Here is a 21727-nt window from a genome sequence, read left to right as displayed (position 1 = left end):
TTACAAGGGACTTACCTAGATGCCAGGGTGTGCCAATTGTGGAAACAAGGGTACAGGTTAAGGAAAGAACACTGGTGCTGGGGCCTGGTTAGCAGGCCTCAGCACACTTTCAAATCATAACTTGGCATCAGCAAAGGCAAAAAGTCAGGGGGTAACCATGCCAAGGAGGCATTTCCTTACACTTTACATCAAATCAGATCACTTTCACATGATTCCCTTGCTCAAACAACAGGACTACATGTCAACATTAGATCTCAAGGATGCTTATTTCCACATACCCATACATCCTTCCCACAGAAAATACTTGAGGTTTGTAATCCAAGGCGTGCATTACCAATTCAAGGTCTTGCCATTCGGCATAACAACAGCCCCCAGGGTATTCACAAAATGCCTTGCAGTAGTAGCCGCTCACATCAGGAGACAGCACAAGCACGTATTCCCTTACTTAGACGATTGGTTAATAAAAACCAGCACTCAGCAACAGTGTCTTCTACACACAAAATACGTCATAGAAACACTTCACAAACTAGGGTTCTCTATAAACTACCAAAAATCACATCTACAACTGTGTCAAATACAACAATACTTAGGAGCAACAATCAACACACAAAAGGGGATTGCCATTCCAAGTCCACAAAGGGTACAAGCCTTCCAAAATGTAATACTAAACATGTACCCAAACCAACACTATCAAGTGAGGTTTGTAATGAAACTCCTAGGCATGATGTCTTCATACATAGCCATTGTCCCAAACGCGAGACTACACATGCGGCCCTTACAACAGTGTCTAGCAACACAATGGGCACAAGCACAGGGTCAACTTCAAGATCTAGTGTTGATAGACCGCCAAACACACTTCTTGCTTCAATGGTGGAATCCTATAAATTTAAACCAAGGGCGGCCATTCCAAGACCCAGTGCCTCAATACGTGATCACAACAGATGCTTCCATGATGGGGTGGAGAGCACACCTCAACCAGCACAGTATACAGGGACAATGGGACGTTCAACAAAGGCAACTGCATATAAATCATTTAGAGATGTTAACAGTGTTTCTAGCATTGAAAGCATTTCAACCGCTAATAGTCCACAAACACATTCTTGTCAAAACAGACAACATGACAACAATGTATTATTTAAACAAACAAGGAGGGACACTCGTCACAACTGTGTCTCTTAGCACAGAAGATTTGGCATTGGGCGATTCACAGTCACATTCACCTAATAGCACAATACATCCCAGGGATTCAGAATCAGTTGGCTGACAATCTGTCGAGCTCACCAACAGACACACAAATGGGAAATTCATCCCCAGATACTACAAACTTACTTTCTACGCTGGGGAACACCAGAAATAGACCTATTCGCAACAAAAGAAAACGCAAAATGCCAAAACTTCGCATCCAGGTATCCACACCCTCAGTCCAAAGGCAATGCATTATGGATGAGTTGGTCAGGGATATTTGCCTACGCTTTTCCCCCTCTCCCACTCCTTCCTTATCTAGTAAACAAATTGAGTCAAAACAAACTCAAACTAATACTAATAGCACCAACCTGGGCTCGCCAACCATGGTATACAACATTACTGGACCTGTCAGTAGTACCTCATATCAGACTACCAAACACACCAGATCTGTTAACTCAACACAAACAGCAGATCAGACACCCGAATCCAACATCGCTGAATCTAGCAATCTGGCTCCTGAAGTCTTAGAGTTTGGACATTTAGACCTTACACAAGAATGTATGGAAGTCATTAAGCAAGCTAGGAAACCTACTACAAGACATTGTTACGCAAACAAATGGAAAAGATTTGTTTATTACTGCCATAATAATCAAATTCAACCACTACGTGCTTCTGCAAAAAACATTGTAAGCTATTTATTACACTTACAAAAATCAAAACTAGCATTTTCTTCTATCAAAATACATCAAACAGCAATATCTGCCTATCTGCAGATTACACATTCAACATCACTCTTTAGAATCCCAGTCATCAAAGCATTTATGGAGGGTTTAAAAAGAATCATACCCCTGAGAACACCACCAGTTCCCTCGTGGAACCTCAATATTGTATTAACACGACTCATGGGTCCACCATTTGAACCCATGCACTCTTGTGAGATGCAATACTTAACCTGGAAAGTAGCTTTCCTAATAGCTATCATATCTCTTAGAAGAGTAAGTGAAATACAAGCATTCACTATACAAGAACCCTTTATACAAATACATAAACATAAAGTGGTTCTCTGTACAAATCCAAAATTCTTGCCAAAAGTTATATCACCGTTCCACCTAAACCAAACAGTAGAACTCCCAGTCTTTTTTCCACAACCAAACTCAGTAGCCGAAAGAGCCTTACATACGTTAGACATCAAAAGAGCACTAATGTATTATATTGATAGAACAAAACAATTTCGCAAGACAAAACAATTGTTTGTAGCCTTCCAAAAACCTCATGCAGGAAATCCAATATCCAAACAAGGCATTGCCAGATGGATAGTGAAATGTATTCAAACTTGCTATAATAAAGCAAAAAGAGATCTGCCTATTACACCAAAGGCGCACTCCACTAGGAAGAAAGGCGCCACAATGGCCTTTCTAGGAAATATACCTATGACAGAAATCTGTAAGGCAGCCACATGGTCTACGCCTCATACATTCACAAAACATTACTATGTAGATGTGTTAACAACACAACAAGCCACAGTAGGGCAGGCTGTATTACGAACATTATTTCAGACAACTTCAATTCCTACAGGCTAAGCCACCGTTTTTGGGGAGATAACTGCTTACTAGTCTATGCACAGCATGTGTATCTGCAGCTACACATGCCATCGAACGGAAAATGTCACTTACCCAGTGTACATCTGTTCGTGGCATGAGACCCTGCAGATTCACATGCGCCCTCCCGCCTCCCCGGGAGCCTGTAGCCGTTATAAGTTGATGAAACTTGTACATTTGTAAATTTGTAAATATATACAATTTTTATACACATTATGTACATAGATACTCACTCCATTGCATGGGCACTTTTACTATATACACAACTCCTACCTCACCCTCTGCTGGGAAAACAATCTAAGATGGAGTCGACGCCCATGCGCAATGGAGCCGAAAGGGAGGAGTCCCTCGATCTCGTGACTCGAAAAGACTTCTTAGACGAAAAACAACTTGTAACACTCTGAGCCCAACACTAGATGGCAGGATAATGCACAGAATGTGAATCTGCAGCGTCTCATGCCACGAACAGATGTACACTGGGTAAGTGACATTTTCCATATCATGTGTAGCCTACCTTACCCTCTGCGGGAAAACAATCTAACATGGAGTCGATGCCCATGCGCAATGGAGCCGAAGAGGAGGAGTCACTCGATCCCGTGACTCAAAAACACTTTATCGAAGAAAAACAACTTGTAACACTCCAAGCCCAGCACTAGATGGCAGACTATGCATAGCATGTGAATCTGCAGCGGAACATGCCACGAACAGATGTACACTGGGTAAGTGACATTTTCCATATATCTCAAACACAAGAACTTCGAATTAGACAAGTAGACTTTCAAGCATAAATAGTTTGCAGTTTAAAAAATAGACACAGTGCAATTTTCTGAGTTCTCCCAATGTTATCCTATGATGGAAAACAATGTTCAGCAAACATAGGATTAACAACGACTTACGAAGCCAATCTCAGGGAGTTAATGTAATTACTGGGCACTGATCAGAACCACACCAACAGGTCTCACCGGACGGCACTGGGGCGGCTAGGTGAAGTAAGGCGTCAGGTGCCCAGTGGTTTCCTATGGGAGTTTTGTCCTCGTGAAAACAGGCTGTAGGCTCTGGCTAGGAAGCCAGTCGGACAACAAACAGGTAGGGGATAGACTTGGGGTGCTCAGGGATGTAGGTGCACCTTTGGTCCTCTTCGCCTCAGCCCAGGGGCGATGGATGCAGGGGTGTCTTTAGGTTTCGGTTTTTCACATCCGAGAGCGCTCGCAGTCAGGGGTCCTGTGTGTTGAGCCTGCAGGCATTGAGGGGGATTCTGGCAGGGGTGGACCCAGGATAGACTTGAGCTCTTAGGAGCTGGGGGACATTGTTGGCACCATGACCCACCTCAGCTGGGGTCCGGGGTCACGGGTGCAGTGGTTGCTGAAGCTGTCGGGTTTTCTCTCTCCATGTGTAGGAAGTTGGCTCTGTATGTACTATTTCAAAGTAAGAAATAGCATGCACAGAGTCCAAGGGTTCCCCTTAGAGGTAAGATAGTGGCAAAAAGAGATAATTCTAATGCTCTATTTTGTGGTAGTGTGGTCAAGCAGTACGCTTATCAGAGGGTAGTGTTAAGCATTTGTTGTACACACACAGGCAATAAATGAGGAACACACTCTCAGAGACAATTCCAGGCCAATAGGCTTTTGTATAGAAAAATATCTTTTCTTAGTTTATTTTAAGAACCACAGGTTCAAGATTTACAAACAATACTTTAAATGAAAGGTCTTTCACTTAGGAACTTTAGGAACTTTGAATTAGCAAAATAGCATATACAGTTTTCACACAAATGGCAAATAGCTATTTTAAAACTAGACAGTACAATTTTCAACAGTTCCTGGGGGAGGTAACTGTTTGTTAGTTTTGCAGGTAAGTAAACCACCTACAGGGTTCAAAGTTGGGGCCAAGGTAGCCCACCGTTGGGGGTTCAGGGCAACCCCAAAGTTACCACACCAGCAGCTCAGGGCCGGTCAGGTGCAGAGGTCAAAGTGGTGCCCAAAACGCATAGGCTTCAATGGAGAAGGGAGTGCCCCGGTTCCAGTCTGCCAGCAGGTAAGTACCCGCGTCTTCGGAGGGCAGACCAGGGGGGTTTTGTAGGGCACCGGGGGGGACACAAGTCAGCACAAAAAGTACACCCTCAGTGGCACAGGGGCGGCCGGGTGCAGTGTGCAAACAGGCGTCGGGTTCGCAATAGGTTTCAATGGGAGACCAAGGGGTCTCTTCAGTGATGCAGGCAGGCAAGAGGGGGCTCCTCGGGGTAGCCACCACCTTGGCAAGGGAGAGGGCCACCTGGGGGGTCGCTCCTGCACTGGAGGTCGGATCCTTCAGGTCCTGGGGGCTGCGGGTGCAGTGTCTTTACCAGGCGTCGGGTCTTTGAAGCAGGCAGTCGCGGTCAGGGGGAGCCTCTGGATTCCCTCTGCAGGTGTCGCTGTGGGGGATCAGGGGGGGGTCAACTCTGGCTACTCACGGTCTCGTAGTCGCTGGGGAGTCCTCCCTGTGGTGGTTGTTCTCCACAAGTCGAGCCGGGGGCGTCGGGTGCAGAGTGCAAAGTCTCACGCTTCCGGCGGGAAACGTGTGTTGTTTCAAAGTTGCTTCTTTGTTGCAAAGTTGCAGTCTTTGGGGAACAGAGCCGCTGTCCACGGGAGTTCTTGGTCCTTCTAGATGCAGGGTAGTCCTCTGAGGCTGCAGAGGTCGCTGGACCCTGTGGAACGCGTCGCTGGAGCAGTGTCTTTAGAAGTGGGGAGACAGGTCGGTAGAGCTGGGGCCAAAGCAGTTGGTGTCTCCGTCTTCTCTGCAGGTTTTTCAGCTCAGCAGTCAGTCTTAGGTTGCAGGAATCTATTTTCCTAGGTTCTGGGGGCCCCTAAATACTCAATTGAGGGGTGTGTTTGGGTCTGGGGGGTTAGTAGCCAATGGCTACTAGCCCTGAGGGTGGCTACACCCTCTTTGTGCCTCCTCCCTGAGGTGAGGGTAGCACATCCCTAATCCTATTGGGGAAATCCTCCATCTGCAAGATGGAGGATTTCTAAAAGTCAGAGTCACCTCAGCTCAGGACACCTTAGGGGCTGTCCTGACTGGCCAGTGACTCCTCCTTGTTTTTCTCATTATCTCCTCCGACCTTGCCGCCAAAAGTGGGGCCGTGGCCGGAGGGGGCGGGCAACTCCACTAGCTGGAGTGCCCTGGGGTGCTGTAACAAAGGGGGTGGTGAGCCTTTGAGGCTCACTGCCAGGTGTTACAGTTCCTGCAGGGGGAGGTGAGAAGCACCTCCACCCAGTACAGGCTTTGTTACTAGCCACAGAGTGACAAAGGCACTCTCCCCATGTGGCCAGCAACATGTCTGGTGTGTGGCAGGCTGCTAAAACTAGTCAGCCCACACTGGTAGTCGGTTAAGGTTTCAGGGGGCACCTCTAAGGTGCCCTCTGGGATGTATGTTACAATAAAATGTACACTGGCATCAGTGTGCATTTATTGTGCTGAGAAGTTTGATACCAAACTTCACAGTTTTCAGTGTAGCCATTATGGTGCTGTGGAGTTCGTGCATGACAGACTCCCAGACCATATACTCTTATGGCTACCCTGCACTTACAATGTCTAAGGTTTTGCTTAGACACTGTAGGGGCATAGTGCTCATGCACTTATGCCCTCACCTATGGTATAGTGCACACTGCCTTAGGGCTGTAAGGCCTACTAGAGGGGTGACTTACCTATGCCACAGGCAGTGTGAGGTTGCCATGGCACCCTGAGGGGAGTGCCATGTTGACTTAATCGTTTTATCCCCACTAGCACACACAAGCTGGTAAGCAGTGAGGGGTCCCCAGGGTGGCATAAGACATGCTGCAGCCCTTAGAGACCTTCCCTGGCATCAGGGCCCTTGGTACTAGAGGTACCAGTTACATGGGACTTACCTGGATGCCAGGGTGTGCCAATTGTGGAAACAAAAGTACAGGTTAGGGAAAGAACACTGGTGCTGGGGCCTGGTTAGCAGGCCTCAGCACACTTTCAAATCATAACTTGGCATCAGCAAAGGCAAAAAGTCAAGGGGTAACCATGCCAAGGAGGCATTTCCTTACACACCCCCCCCCCCTTTCAAACGAAAGAGGATGAGACTTAACTTTCCCTAGAGAGTCTTAATTTTCTAAGTGGAAGAACCTGGAAAGGCCATCTGCATTGGCATGGGCAGTCCCAGGTCTGTGTTCCACTATAAAGTCCATTCTCTGTAGGGAGATGGACCACCTCAACAGGTTTGGATTTTCACCTTTCATTTGCATTAGCCATCTGAGAGGTCTGTGGTCAGTTTGAACTACAAAGTGAGTACCAAAGAGGTATGGTCTCAGCTTCTTCAGGGACCAAACCACAGCAAAGGCCTCCCTCTCAATGGCACTCCAACGCTGCTCCCTGGGGAGTAACCTCATGCTAATGAAAGCAAAAGGCTGGTCAAGGCCATCATCATTTGTTTGGGACAAAACTGCCCCTATCCCATGTTCAGAGGCATCAGTCTGCACAATGAACTGCTTGGAGTAATCTGGAGCTTTGAGAACTGGTGCTGTGCACATTGCTTGTTTCAGGGTGTCAAAGGCCTGTTGGCATTCTACAGTCCAGCTTACCTTCTTGGGCATTTTCTTAGAGGTAAGTTCTGTGAGGGCTGTCACTATAGATCCATATCCCTTCACAAACGTCCTGTAGTACCCAGTCAAGCCAAGGAATGCCCTGACTTGAGTCTGGGTTTTTGGAGCTGCCCAGTCCAGAATAGTCTGGATCTTAGGCTGGAGTGGCTGAACTTGGCCTCCACCTACAAGGTGACCCAAGTAAACCACAGTTCCCTGCCCTATCTGGCATTTGGATGCCATGATAGAGAGGACTGCTGCTTGCAGAGCCTTCAAAACCTTCTTCAGGTGGACCAGGTGACCCTGCCACCTGGAGCTAAAGACAGCAATATCGTCAAGATAAGCTGCACTAAAGGACTCTGTAAAGAAATGGCTCCCTGTTGCAGTTACCCCCCACTTTTTGCCTGATACTGATGCTGACTTGACTGAGAAGTGTGCTGGGACCCTGCTAACCAGGCCCCAGCACCAGTGTTCTTTCACCTAAAATGTACCATTGTTTCCACAATTGGCACAACCCTGGCACCTAGGTAAGTCCCTTGTAACTGGTACCCCTGGTACCAAGGGCCCTGATGCCAGGGAAGGTCTCTAAGGGCTGCAGCATGTCTTATGCCACCCTAGGGACCCCTCACTCAGCACAGACACACTGCTTGCCAGCTTGTGTGTGCTGGTGGGGAGAAAATGACTAAGTCGACATGGCACTCCCCTCAGGGTGCCATGCCAACCTCCCACTGCCTGTGGCATAGGTAAGTCACCCCTCTAGTAGGCCTTACAGCCCTAAGGCAGGGTGCACTATACCACAGGTGAGGGCATATGTGCATGAGCACTATGCCCCTACAGTGTCTAAACAAAACCTTAGACATTGTAAGTGCAGGGTAGCCATAAGAGTATATGGTCTGGGAGTCTGTCAAAAACGAACTCCACAGCTCCATAATGGCTACACTGAATACTGGGAAGTTTGGTATCAAACTTCTCAGAATAATAAACCCACACTGATGCCAGTTTTGGATTTATTACAAAATGCACACAGAGGGCATCTTAGAGATACCCCCTGTATTTTACCCAATTGTTCAGTGCAGGACTGACTGGTCTGTGCCAGCCTGCTGCTGAGAGACGAGTGTCTGACCTCATGCGGTGAGAGCCTTTGTGCTCTCTGAGGACAGAAACAAAGCCTGCTCTGGGTGGAGGTGCTTCACACCTCCCCCCTGCAGGAACTGTAACACCTAGCAGTGAGCTTCAAAGGCTCAAGCTTCGTGTTACAATGCCCCAGGGCACTCCAGCTAGTGGAGATGCCCGCCCCCTGGACACAGCCCCCACTTTTGGTGGCAAGTCCAGGAGAGATAATGAGAAAAACAAGGAGGAGTCACTGGCCAGTCAGGACAGCCCCTAAGGTGTCCTGAGCTGAGGTGACTCTGACTTTTAGAAATCCTCCATCTTGTAGAAGGAGGATTCCCCCAATAGGATTAGAGATGTGACCCCCTCCCCTTGGGAGGAGGCACAAAGAGGGTGTACCCACCCTCAGGGCTAGTAGCCATTGGCTACTAACCCCCCAGACCTAAACACGCCCTTAAATTTAGTATTTAAGGGCTCCCCTGAACCTAAGAATTTAGATTCCTGAAACTACAAGAAGAAGAGGACTGCTGAGCTGAAAAACCCCTGCAGAGGAAGAACAGAAGACACCAACTGCTTTGGCCCCAGACTCACCGGCCTGTCTCCTGCCTTCCAAAGAAACCTGCTCCAGCGACGCTTTCCAAGGGACCAGCGACCTCTGAATCCTCTGAGGACTGCCCTGCTTCAAGAAAGACCAGAAACTCCCGAGGACAGCGGCACTGCTCCAAAAGAACTGCAACTTTGTTTCAAGGAGCAGATTTAAAGACCCCTGCAACTCCCCGCAAGAAGCGTGAGACTTGCAACACTGCACCCGGCGACCCCGACTCGACTGGTGGAGAACCAACACCTCAGGGAGGACCCTCCGGCGACTCCAAGACTGTGAGTAACCAAAGTTGTCCCCCCTGACCCCCCACAGCGACGCCTGCTGAGGGAATCCCGGGGCTCCCCCTGACCGCCACTGCCTGAACTCCATTTCCCGACGGCTGGAAAAGACCCTGCACCCGCAGCCCCCAGCACCTGAAGGAACGGAACTCCTGTGCAGGAGTGACCCCCAGGAGGCCCTCTCCCTTGCCCAGGTGGTGGCTACCCCGAGGAGCCCCCCCCTTGCCTACCTGCATCGCTGAAGAGACCCCTTGGTCTCCCATAGGAAACTATTGGAAACCCGACGCGTGTTCCCACACTGCACCCGGCCGCCCCCGCGCCGCTGAGGGGGTACTTTTTGTGCTGACTCGTGTGTCCCCCGGTGCCCTACAAAACCCTCCTGGTCTGCCCTCCGAAGACGCGGGTACTTACCTGCTGGCAGACTGGAACCGGGGCACCCCCTTGTCTCCATTGAAGCCTATGTGTTTTGGGCACCTCTTTGACCTCTGCACCTGACCGGCCCAGAGCTGCTGGTGTGGTAACTTTGGGGTTGCCCTGAACACCCAACGGTGGGCTACCTTGGCCCCAACTTTGAACCCTGTAGGTGGTTTACTTACCTGCAAAACTAAAACACTTACCTCCCCCAGGAACTGTTGAAAATTGCACTGTGTCTAGTTTTAAAATAGCTATTTGCCATTTGTGTGAAAACTGTATATGCTATTTTGCTAATTCAAAGTTCTTAAAGTTCCTAAGTGAAATACCTTTCATTTAAAGTATTGTTTGTAAATCTTGAACCTGTGGTTCTTAAAATAAACTAAGAAAATATATTTTTCTATACAAAAACCTATTGGCCTGGAATTGTCTCTGAGTGTGGGTTCCTCATTTATTGCCTGTGTGTGTACAACAAATGCTTAACACTACTCCTTTGATAAGCCTACTGCTCGACCACACTACCACAAAATAGAGCATTAGAATTATCTCTTTTTGCCACTATCTTACCTCTAAGGGGAACCCTTGGACTCTGTGCATGCTATTTCTTACTTTGAAATAGTACATACAGAGCCAACTTCCTACATTGGTGGATCAGCGGTGGGGTACAAGACTTTGCATTTGCTGGACTACTCAGCCAATACCTGATCACACGACTAAATTCCAAAAATTGTCATAAGAAACTGATTTTTGAAATTTGAGCTATTTTTCTAAATTTTAAAAAATCCTGCTAGGGCCTTGTGTTAGTCCCTGTTAGCATTTCTTTTGGAGTTTAAAAGTTTTGCAAAAGTTTGAATTAAGTTCTAGAGATAGTTTTAGATTCTTAATAAGTATTCCAACTTTTCGAAACATAATGTCTAATGCAGAAGAGAATGTGATGGAACTCGACGTCACCCCTTACCTGCGTCTTAGGATGTCACAGTTAAGGTCTCTCTGCAAAACAAAAAAGATTAGAACTGGTTCAAACCCTACCAAAGTACAGCTCCAGGAGCTGTTGGCAGAGATTGCCAAGAACAACCCCTCTGAGGATGACCTCCCAGAGAGGGCCACCTGGGGGTCGCTCCTGCACTGGAGGTCGGATTCTTCAGGTCCTGGGGGCTGCGGGTGCAGTGTCTTTACCAGGTGTCGGGTCTTTGAAGCAGGCAGTTGCGGTCAGGGGGAGCCTCGGGATTCCCTCTGCAGGCGTCGCTGTGGGGGTCAGGGGGGTCAACTCTGGCTACTCACGGTCTCTTAGTCGCCGGGGAGTCCTCCCTGTGGTGTTTGTTCTCCAAGTCTCACGCTTCCGGCGGGAAACGTGTGTTGTTTCAAAGTTGCTTCTTTGTTGCAAAGTTGCAGTCTTTGGGGAACGGAGCCGCTGTCCTCGGGAGTTCTTGGTCCTTCTAGATGCAGGGTAGTCCTCTGAGGCTTCAGAGGTCGCTGGACCCTGTGGAACGCGTCGCTGGAGCAGTGTCTTTAGAAGTGGGGAGACAGGCCGGTAGAGCTGGGGCCAAAGCAGTTGGTGTCTCCGTCTTCTCTGCAGGTTTTTCAGCTCAGCAGTCCTTCTTCGTCTTAGGTTGCAGGAATCTATTTTCCTAGGTTCTGGGGGCCCCTAAATACTCAATTGAGGGGTGTGTTTAGGTCTGGGGGGTTAGTAGCCAATGGCTACTAGGCCTGAGGATGGCTACACCCTCTTTGTGCCTCCTCCCTGAGGGGAGGGGGGCACATCCCTAATCCTATTGGGGGAATCCTCCATCTGTAAGATGGAGGATTTCTAAAAGTCAGTCACCTCAGCTCAGGACACCTTAGGGGCTGTCCTGACTGGCCAGTGACTCCTCCTAGTTTTTCTCATTATCTCCTCTGGCCTTGCCGCCAAAAGTGGGCAACTCCACTAGCTGGAGTGCCCTGGGGTGCTGTAACAAAGGGGGTGGTGAGCCTTTGAGGCTCACCGCCAGGTGTTACAGTTCCTGCAGGGGGAGGTGAGAAGCACCTCCACCCAGTACAGGCTTGGTTACTAGCCACAGAGTGACAAAGGCACTCTCCCCATGTGGCCAGCAACATGTCTGGTGTGTGGCAGGCTGCTAAAACTAGTCAGCCCACACTGGTAGTCGGTTAAGGCTTCAGGGAGCACCTCTAAGGTGCCCTCTGGGGTGTATGTTACAATAAAATGTACACTGGCATCCGTTTGCATTTATTGTGCTGAGAAGTTTGATACCAAACTTCCCAGTTTTCAGTGTAGCCATTATGGTGCTGTGGAGTTCGTGCATGACAGACTCCCAGACCATATACTCTTATGGCTACCCTGCACTTAAAATGTCTAAGGGTTTGCTTAGGCACTGTAGGGGCATAGTGCTCATGTACTTATGCCCTCACCTATGGTATAGTGCACCCTGCCTTAGGGCTGTAAGGCCTGCTAGAGGGGTGACTTATCTATACCTATAGGCAGTGTGAGGTTGGCATGGCACCCTGAGGGGAGTGCCATGTCGACTTAGTCGTTTTATCCCCACTAGCACACACAAGCTGGTAAGCAGTGTGTCTGTGCTGAGTGAGGGGTCCCCAGGGTGGCATAAGACATGCTGCAGCCCTTAGAGACCTTCCCTGGCATCAGGGCCCTTGGTACTTACCAGTTACAAGGGACTTACCTGGATGCCAGGGTGTGCCAATTGTGGAAACAAAAGTACAGGTTAGGGAAAGAATACTGGTGCTGGGGCCTGGTTAGCAGGCCTCAGCACATTTCAAATCATAACTTGGCATCCGCAAAGGCAAAAAGTCAGGGGGTAACCATGCCAAGGGGGTATTTCCTTACAACAAGCCTATGGGAGAGGAGGCTTGCGTGCAGAGGCTGCAGGCATCTCGGGGAAAGCCTGAGATGAATGAGACCACACTGTACTCTGTCTCTGGGCAGCTGGGGACTCACGTTGGCACCATTGGTTGGCTTCACCTCTGGTTGTGGACGTCTGGTGCAGAGGTCACTTCTATGTCGGGGTTCCTGCAGCTGCAGAGTCTTTTGTTTGGAGTTTTTTGTTGCAGGGCAAGACCGGTGCCCACGGGAGACTTGAGTGTTTATTGAAGGCTGGACGAGTTGGCTTCTTGTATAGGATCGTTCAAGGTCAGCAGGCAGGCTGGAGGGTCTGGTTCCAGGTCAGTTGCTTCTCTTTTTCCTCTTCTGCAGGTGTCCGGGTCTTCTTAGGTTGTCAAAATTGGAGTTCCAGGGTTTAGGGGTGCCACCTAAATACTCAATTTAGGGACATTACAGGGAGTGGCAGGGGGTAGCCAATGGGCTGACCACAGTTAGGATGACTACACCCTTTTTATGACCATGTCCGCTGGGGAGTGGGCATAATCCTAACCCTAGTGGCCCGGTTCCTTCCGAACAAGGTGGAGGAATTTAAAACGTGGTGTCCACTTCAGCTCGGCCACCTTAGAGGTGGGACTGGCATGAAGAGGGTACGCCTCCTAATTTAACCAATTTTCCCACCTGTGCTGCTGCCAAAAGTGGAGTCAGGACAAGGGGATTGGTCATCTCCACCATCTGGAGAGACCTGGGTTGCATTACAAAGGCGGCAAGACGTTTGAAGCTCCCTGTCCTGGAACATCCTGTCTAGGAGAGGAAGTCACACCTCTGCCCAGAGCAGGCCTTTGTCTCAGGCCTTCGATAGCGCTGCCTCTTACCTGGAAGGGAGGGGGGAGGAGGGGAAGTGAGGTTGGGGGAGGGGGGACACAAAAACATGTCTGTGGTGGCTGAACTGGTCAGGACCAGCCAGTCAGCACACTAGTGCTGGTACGTTTTCAGGGGGCACCTCTATGGTGCCCTCTGGGTGCATTTATTAATAAATCCATCACTGGAGTCCGTAAGGGTTTATTAATAGGAGATGTTTGATACCAAGCATCCCAGGATTCAGAAAAGCCATGATGTAGCTGGGGAACCCGTAATGACCAGTGTCCAGCACATGTATTTAAAATGACTTCCCTGTGCATTTACTATGTCTCAGAATCGGCAGACAAAGCAGGGGCATATCTGCTCATGCATGTATGCCCTCACATATGCCTTGATGAACCCTGCCTTAGGGTTGACTTACACCTGGCGCATACAGTAATATGGGACCTGGCACACAGGGGTGTGTGACTGGTCATGTTTTGAATTTAGCTTGCATCAACACATGCAGTCTGCAATGGCAGCACTGTGTGGGTCAGGTGAGCAGTACCTGAGGGTGGCACAACTGGTGCTGCAGCCCTAAGAGACCTTCCTTAGTACCCCAGGTCCTAGGTACAAGGGGTACAATTTACTTTGGACTTACAGTGGTAGCTAAAGAGTTTGCCAGTTGTGCAAATCAACTGTGCAGTTTTGGGGAAAGAGATCTGGCACTGGGGACCTGTTTAGCAGGGACCTAGTGCACTAACAGTCAAAGCCACATTAGAAACCAGGCAAAAGATGGGGGCTAACCATGTAAAAAATGATGCTTTCCTACAGGCAACATGTTAAAAATTAGGAAATCTGTATACCAAAACAGTAATAACAAAGGATTTCCCACGAAAAAGCATTTGGACTACAGAATTAGGTTTTCTTTAAGAATTTGTTTGGTTGTGGGGTAACAATGTATTAAACACATTAAGTGTTTCATAAAAATCTATTTTTAGGAGAACAAACTAGGGTCGGAGAGGAAGATCAGCATAATCTCACTGTTGCGTAGGCTGTCGTTATACTAATGAGACTACTGGATTTTGAGCGGCAGAATCGCCTGCGGTGTAGGAGACTGAGTCTTACCCACTACAGGTGACACCTTTCGCTCTAATCCAGTTTCTGCTCTGGCTAACTATCATTTCCTCATCTCTTCCCAAGGGCAAGGATGATTGGACAGCCGAGCGCATGACAGTTGATTGCTCAGGGAAATCGTGGTCACTCAGGTCTCATCCGTTTCTCTGTTACCTTAGTCTCAAATACACAATGACAAACTGAGGCAGTAAATGTTTCAATAAGGTTTGAATGAAGCGACTGCATCTTAGATAGCAAAGCATGTACTGCAATAACCAGGACGATACAGCATGACAAGATTAGAATTGTGACAAGGAGAGTAAAGCATAGAAATAACACTACCATATTGTCACTAGAGTCAATAGACTAATTCCTACCTAGGTTATAATAGAGTACAGCATGTTAGCTCTAATTCTGCCCTTCGGGTTCCCCTGGGAAGACATCATCCCCGATACCTGAGCAAAGGCCTGAAGTCTGCATAAGCAGCTGTAGCGAAGCATTCAGCAATCGGCATACCGTCGTGGTTCTCTGGCTGGAATCTCCCTCTAACGTGTAACGGACAAGGAAGTGGTTTTATAACAAAACAGCTGATGTTCTAAGAAAATGTCCCTACGCAAGGATGTGTGTTTTCCTATGAATGTCAGAGACAAAACTTTTACCACATTCACCAGCAACCTATCTAACTGCAGCATTGAAAGAAGCACAGAGTGAACAAGAATGTCTTGTTTAAGAACATAGGGGGTCCTTCCGACCCTGGCGGCCGCGAATGACGGAAGCACCGCCAACAGGATGGCGGTGCTTCCTTGCCCATTCTGACCGCGGCGGTAAAGCCGCGGTCAGAAAACCGGGGCCGGCGGTTTCCCGCCGGTTTACCCCCGGCTGGGCGAATCCGCCATGGCGGCGCTGCAAGCAGCGCCGCCATGGGGATTCTGACCCCCTTACCGCCAGCCTGTTTCTGGCGGTTGTCACCGCCAGGAAGAGGCTGGCGGTAACGGGTGTCTAGGGGCCCCCTAACAGGGCCCCATTAAGCTTTTCACTGTCTGCTTAGCAGACAGTGAAAAGCGCGACGGGTGCAACTGCACCCGTCGCACCCCCGCAACACCGCCGGCTCCATTCGGAGCCGGCTTCTGTGTTGCAGGGCTCCTTCCCGCTAGGCCGGCGGGCGCTACCTTTGGTAGCGCCCGCCGGCCCAGCGGGAAGGTCAGAATGGCACCAGCGGTCTTTTGACTGCGGTGCGGCCAAATGGCGGTTCCCGCCAGGCGGGCGGCAGCCGCCGCCCGCCGGGGTCAGAATGACCCCCATAGTGCTGGCCTAAGCAAAAACAGCTAGATAGAAATAAATAAAACAAGACCGTAAAAGTGGCTATTGTAAAAATAATAAACAAAGCTGAATAAAATATATCTAGGTTAAAGTGCACAGCAGCAGGCCTAGTATGCTAAAATAACGTGACTGAAGCTATAACTAAAATGGCTACACAACATCACTGTGCACATTTATTTACATAACAAATATGTTCATTTGTGAATATAGAATAAACTAAAATTGAAATATTTAGTACTGCACTTGTTTGTCCATGTACAGAATTTCACTTTATTGATTGTCTACACTAAAATAAAATGTGCTTAGTGAGAGTCTTCTCCACTGACGTTTTACCGCAAGTTTAAAAGTTGTGTTTATACTTTTCTTAAATACAGAACAGTATTTTCCTATTGGTTTTAGTCTCAGATGACACTCCACAAAGTTCTCCAGTTGAGTGTAGTTCAAGCCCCCCGTTTCACCAAGGATGGGCAGTTTTAGGGTTTTATGCTTATTTGTTTTTTACTACTCTTCTTTGTGATACAAAAAGTTTTATTCTTTGCATTTAAACTCTGAAGAGTAGGTATTCTGTTTGTAAAGCTCTTCACACTGAGTGATTCTTCTGATACGAATTCTTAGTCCATGATATTTACGAATACAGAATATCTCTGTGTGCGTTCAGGATCCCAGATCACGTATTTTAGACGACAAACTCCCTTCCTGATACAACCAGGCACTTTTTATAAAGGAAACCTTAACCTGCATTTTAAAAGACGACAAACGTTTTTAAAAGTTCCTTTAATCCCAAAAGACCGCTTTGCTGCCTGAAGTTCTTTTACGCCCTCGGTAAAACAAAAAAAGAAATTGCCACAAATACCAATTCCCTGAAGGCACTGTCCACTAAGGGAACCAAAGGCCACCACTGCATGCCCTAAAGTAACAGTTGATCCCTCGGTTTCTTTTTGGCAGTCCTCTGAATGGAGTAGGATGCCATATCCACACTTGGCCTCATTTGTGTTGGCTCTGTTAAGTTGGGAGCGTTAAATATAGTAAAGAAACCTATGATTGGTAACTAATGTTTTTTTCTCTAGTAAGAAAATTCGGTAATTGTCGTAAACAATGAACAAAATGGAATTCTTATCCCTTCCTAAGGGATGGGGAGATCGACAAAGAACGTAAGCTTCACAGGGAACAAGATCACAGTAATACTTTGAAATGTGCCTACCGAAAAATCTAATGCTTGTGGGCCAATTATGAGGTCAACCACTACATTCTGGTAATGCAGGCTTTGTGTTTTTGTGCTTCTCCAGGTTTCTTTGCAAGACTCAATGTATTTAGGCAAAACCATGAAGCCTTGGCATTTTACTGTTCAGAGTTAGCATTAGTAACATGCTCCTAAAGGCTGATGTTGTGCCCCTTCAGAGACAATAGAGCCCAAGCCTGCAGCGGGAGCCACTTGCCTCTGGAACCACTCCATATGTGTGTGTTCCTAGGGGATTTCTTCCATGGCAGTGTCGTGAAATGTTGAGACTGTGTCGCTGTAGGTTGTAACCTGGTGCATTTTAGGAGTTTCTACAAGTTCTCTCTGCTCAATTAAACGAGACATCCTCTGTGCAACATGTCACCTAAAGACTAGAGTATTGTGCCATCATTCTCCAAGAAAGAATCGCCCTACTGAAAGGCAACGGGTTCATATTCGGAGATTACACTGCTCCCTGGTTTGAGATACAAGCCTTTACCCTACAATAAACCAGTACGCATGTACAGTATTGACCATACCTTGATCAAGAGTGTCTCCCATAGGCTCTATTACAATTTTCTATGCTGCAGTAGCTAAATGGCTTACAAAACTGAATATCCCCTGCCTACACTACAGAGCAAGCTCCTCCTCTGTCAGCTCTGCAGACAGATCTCTGTCATTTATTATGTTAAAAGTATTTAACATAGCTGAAACCTACATCCAAAGAGCAGTGGACTGCTCCACAGAAAACATTTCTTATTGCAGCAGAAGCATCTCAGACAGGCGGTGTTGTACACGGAACAGGTGGTGTGTATTGGTATATTTATGTGTGTGTGTGTGTAAATATGTGATATAAAATAATAACTGTACTTTACCAATTTTACAAAGGATTACCGGCCATGCTCCTTATGGCATCCTAGTTTCTGGAGTGTGTTTTTAACGTGTCTTCGGATCCTCACTTCAGAATCCAAACCTGTACAGTACTGTTTGGTGTGCAACATCGCTTGCTTGTGACGCTCCTTTTGCAATAAAACAATTTTATATTTCGAATGATTCGCTGCTCATTTGGAAGTTGATTCACACTACATGAATATGTTTTCCAAGATGTAGATTAAGTACTGGTAAATCGGTGGCAGATTTGTTATTTTTGAAACGCATCCACATCGAAACCAAAGACTGCGTTGGTTTAGTGGCTTAGTTACTTGTATCCGTTTACTCTCCGCCTTGGCACTTGACCAAAGATTGTGTGATTCTGATCAAATCAGTCTCTGTGTGCCTGCAGCTGTATATATGTATAACTTAAATATGCTATTTTGTGGTGTGCAATGAATAACTGATCTGTACGCTTTCATGTGATCACCCACCCTCCCCGAGAGCCTGTTTTTGTAATGTGAGCTTTCCCATGTACCCCTACTTAGCTACACCGCCTTCTCTCTCACACATGCCTTCCCCCATTAACTAGACCTCACGCCAGGTGATGTCTCTAGAAGTAAACATAACATTGCTCCTATGACCCCTGAAACTGAACACTATATAAACAACGAGGATAGATACAATATTCCAACTAAGGTATCCCAAAGTAAATGCCATAAGACAGGAGGTGACGTTTAGAAGTAGACACCATATTGTAGATGAGGCATCCAGAACTGGTCATCCGTCTAGGTGACCCCCACAAGTGATGTATACACCAGTAGTGCCACCTCTGATTCCTTCTGTTTCTGTATCTGCCTCTACACCCCAGGTTTCCTCTTGCTCTTAATGTAGCCTTAACATACTGTTTACCCACTTAGAGGTCATTAAATACAAGAACTTGCAGATGGAAAAGCTCCCACTGGCCCTGTGGGACTTGTCCTGTGTCGTACTGAAGCTTGGTAAACCCCTTTCCATTACTCACAAGCTTAAACGAGTGACGTTACAAATGCTTGTTGACAGGTCCCCTACTTTCAGACTCATGAATATGTGAGATATCAGTGAGATACAACCAGCCCCTCAGGTTCTCCTACAGGAGGTTAAAATCGAGGGTTTGATTCCAGCCGAAAGCGATTCTACAAGAACTCTAATAGACAACGAGTACCGAAGAGAGGAACTATGGCTAATGTGAAAAAAGGCACTCTTTAGTGGTAGCGCTGGCTGCACAATCATGCCATTCCTCCTTTCCATCCGCAGTGCACACCCACGGGGGGACATCAGAACCATATTTATTTATATAGGTTGTACCAGAGGGGCTTTGCTAGCCCTAGCTGTTCCTGGCTGTCTGATGTTTGGCATTAATAGAACAAAACATGTATTTATTTAATTGTTTCACCCTATTCCTTGTGGGAAATGCTCAAGATGAGATACTGCAAGACCACAGTAGAATACATTTGCTTGTAAGTCCGGTCTGAAAAGCTTTTAGGGACTTTTGTTTTCTGAAGCTTTATGCTTCCCTGGCTGCCATCACCACTGCTGTGGATTCAGTGGCTATGCACTAGAATTACCGCCGTCATGTTCCACACCATCTCCCTCTAGTTAAGGCAGTTACTAGCACTTTCCTGACTCTGCACGTTTTTTACTAGGTCCCAATGTAAGGGTAAGGACTCACCAGAAGTTGGTAGTTTTACAACTAGTTAGTAGCACGTTAGCATTTGCATTACGACCACCTCTATTAAATGTTGCTGAATCAACCTCTTTAGTTTGCCATGTGGCTTGTTGTGGTTTTTGGTGAGTAATATGTTAATGGAGCTCGCCTAACATTTATCCTGCCAGTTAGACTTTAATACCTTAAGATGTCTCATCCCTGTATGCACTGCGACATATATTAACATAAGAATAGAAATAGTAGTATTGTGTAGGAACACCGTATACGTTTAACTTCATTTCTCTGTCTCTAAATTACAGTATTGTTTCAAATACTCCAGTGTGACAATTTTTTTCTTTTTTCTTTTCAGCTGTAAGACAACCATTGAAGCTATTCATGGATTGATGTCACAGGTTATCAAGGATAAACTTTTTAACCAAATAAATACCTCTGCATAAAACTTTTCCTTGAGCTTTGAACTGGGAAGTCTCGTCCTCCATGATGCGGTCCCTATTTAATTATTGTCAAGCGCTTCAAACTGGTTGAACTTAAACTAGAGTAAAGCGTTTAGTGTATGACTCCGATGTCCTCTATGTTTTCTACCTTTCTGTTACCTAGTTTTAAGTCTGAAACAGTTCTGCAAATTGTCAATTGCAGGGCCCCATTTTCAAGATCCGTTACATCCTGCAATAAAACAAAATTTAGCCTAAATAAGTCGTATTTGCATAATTTCTACAAAAATACGTAATTCTTGTGATGTTTTCACTTAGTATTCAGAAAGTTAAATTTCATATCACCTGAAAAAAATGTAAAAGATTGTGCTTTTCTTTAGTTACCTATTTACACTCGGATTGCAGACTCCTAGAGATTTCTCATTAATACTTGATATACATTTACCTTCCTTACTATTTCTCAGCTCCGTTTGAGAATTGTAACTGTGAGCCTGTCGTCAGCCTCTAATAAATGTACGTTCGGTGGCATGTGTAGCTGCAGATACACATGCTGTGCATAGTCCGCCGTCTGGTGTTGGGTCGGAGTGTTACAAGTTGTTTTTCTTCGAAGAAGTCTTTTCGAGTCACGAGACCGAGGGACTCCTCCTACTTTGGTTCCATTGCGCATGGGCGTCGACTCCATGTTAGATTGTTTTTTTTCCGCCATCGGGTTCGGACGTGTTCCTTTTCGCTCCGTGTTTCGGGTCGGAAAAGAAGAAACGTGTGAGGCCTGTCGAGCGTTTCGGTCGAGAAAAACGCTCCGAGACCGAAGAGCCAGAAGGTTGCAGATGGCGTCCACGCCGACAGGACAACAACGGTTCGAGGAAGAGGGAGAAGAAGAAACATTCTCCATCCACGAATCCGATTCCGAAGAATTCGACGTCGAAGAAACCGTGAGTAAGACGTCGAAACAAGCATCACACAGAAAATCAGACAAAGCCCAGGGGACGCCACTGCCGACAGGCCATGGCTCAACCCATAAAGTAGGTGACCGCCCATCGGCACCGAAAAAGGGCGAGCTGGTGCCGAGATCGTCCGACTCAGGTCGAGACACAGGCACGCAGCAATCTCGGGACCGAGATACTGCCGCAGAAAAGGGTCGACAGCGGCACCGAAGCTGCTCGGCACAGGGATAGCGGCACCGAAGATGGTCGACGCCAAGAAGGTACGACACCGAAAAAGAGGAAAATCTCTTCGGAGCCGAAAACAACAAAAGACACGGTTTGGGTGCCAAAACGCCCAGCAACCGAACCGAAAGCCAGTTCCTACTCGGAGGAACAATCACTGTCCTCCCAACTTCAAAAACACAGGTTTGAGGAGGAATTACAAACAACAGCTGTAGATCACACGCAAAAGCGGATCTTTATACAAAGTGGTACAGGGAAGATCAGCACCCTTCCCCCAATCAGAAGAAAAAGGAAACTAGACTTCCAACAACAAGAAACAACACCACAAGCAAAAGTGGTGAAGAAGGTAACTCCACCACCCTCTCCACCACCGGCAACTCCTATATCACCGGCACAGACTCCGTCACAATCACCAGCTCATACCACCATGAGCCAAGATGACCAGGACGCATGGGATCTCTGTCGCC

At 47.2% G+C, this 21727-nt stretch overlaps 1 protein-coding gene across 1 annotated transcript in view; it reads left to right on the top strand.

The window, feature by feature from the left end:
• Positions 1-20356, top strand: part of COPS5 (COP9 signalosome subunit 5) — a 157693-nt gene extending 137337 nt beyond the window's left edge. Inside the window, exon 8 of the mRNA XM_069220292.1 lies at positions 20013-20356. Coding sequence (XP_069076393.1) covers positions 20013-20100 — 88 coding nt within the window. The 3' untranslated portion in view covers positions 20101-20356. The remainder of the gene's footprint in view (positions 1-20012) is intronic.
• Positions 20357-21727: the final 1371 nt, after the last annotated feature.

Source organism: Pleurodeles waltl, chromosome 2_2, assembly GCF_031143425.1.
Source record: "Pleurodeles waltl isolate 20211129_DDA chromosome 2_2, aPleWal1.hap1.20221129, whole genome shotgun sequence".
Lineage (NCBI taxonomy): Eukaryota > Metazoa > Chordata > Amphibia > Caudata > Salamandridae > Pleurodeles > Pleurodeles waltl.
Note: the sequence above shows the minus strand (reverse complement) of the source record. Positions and strands in the feature narration are given on the sequence as shown.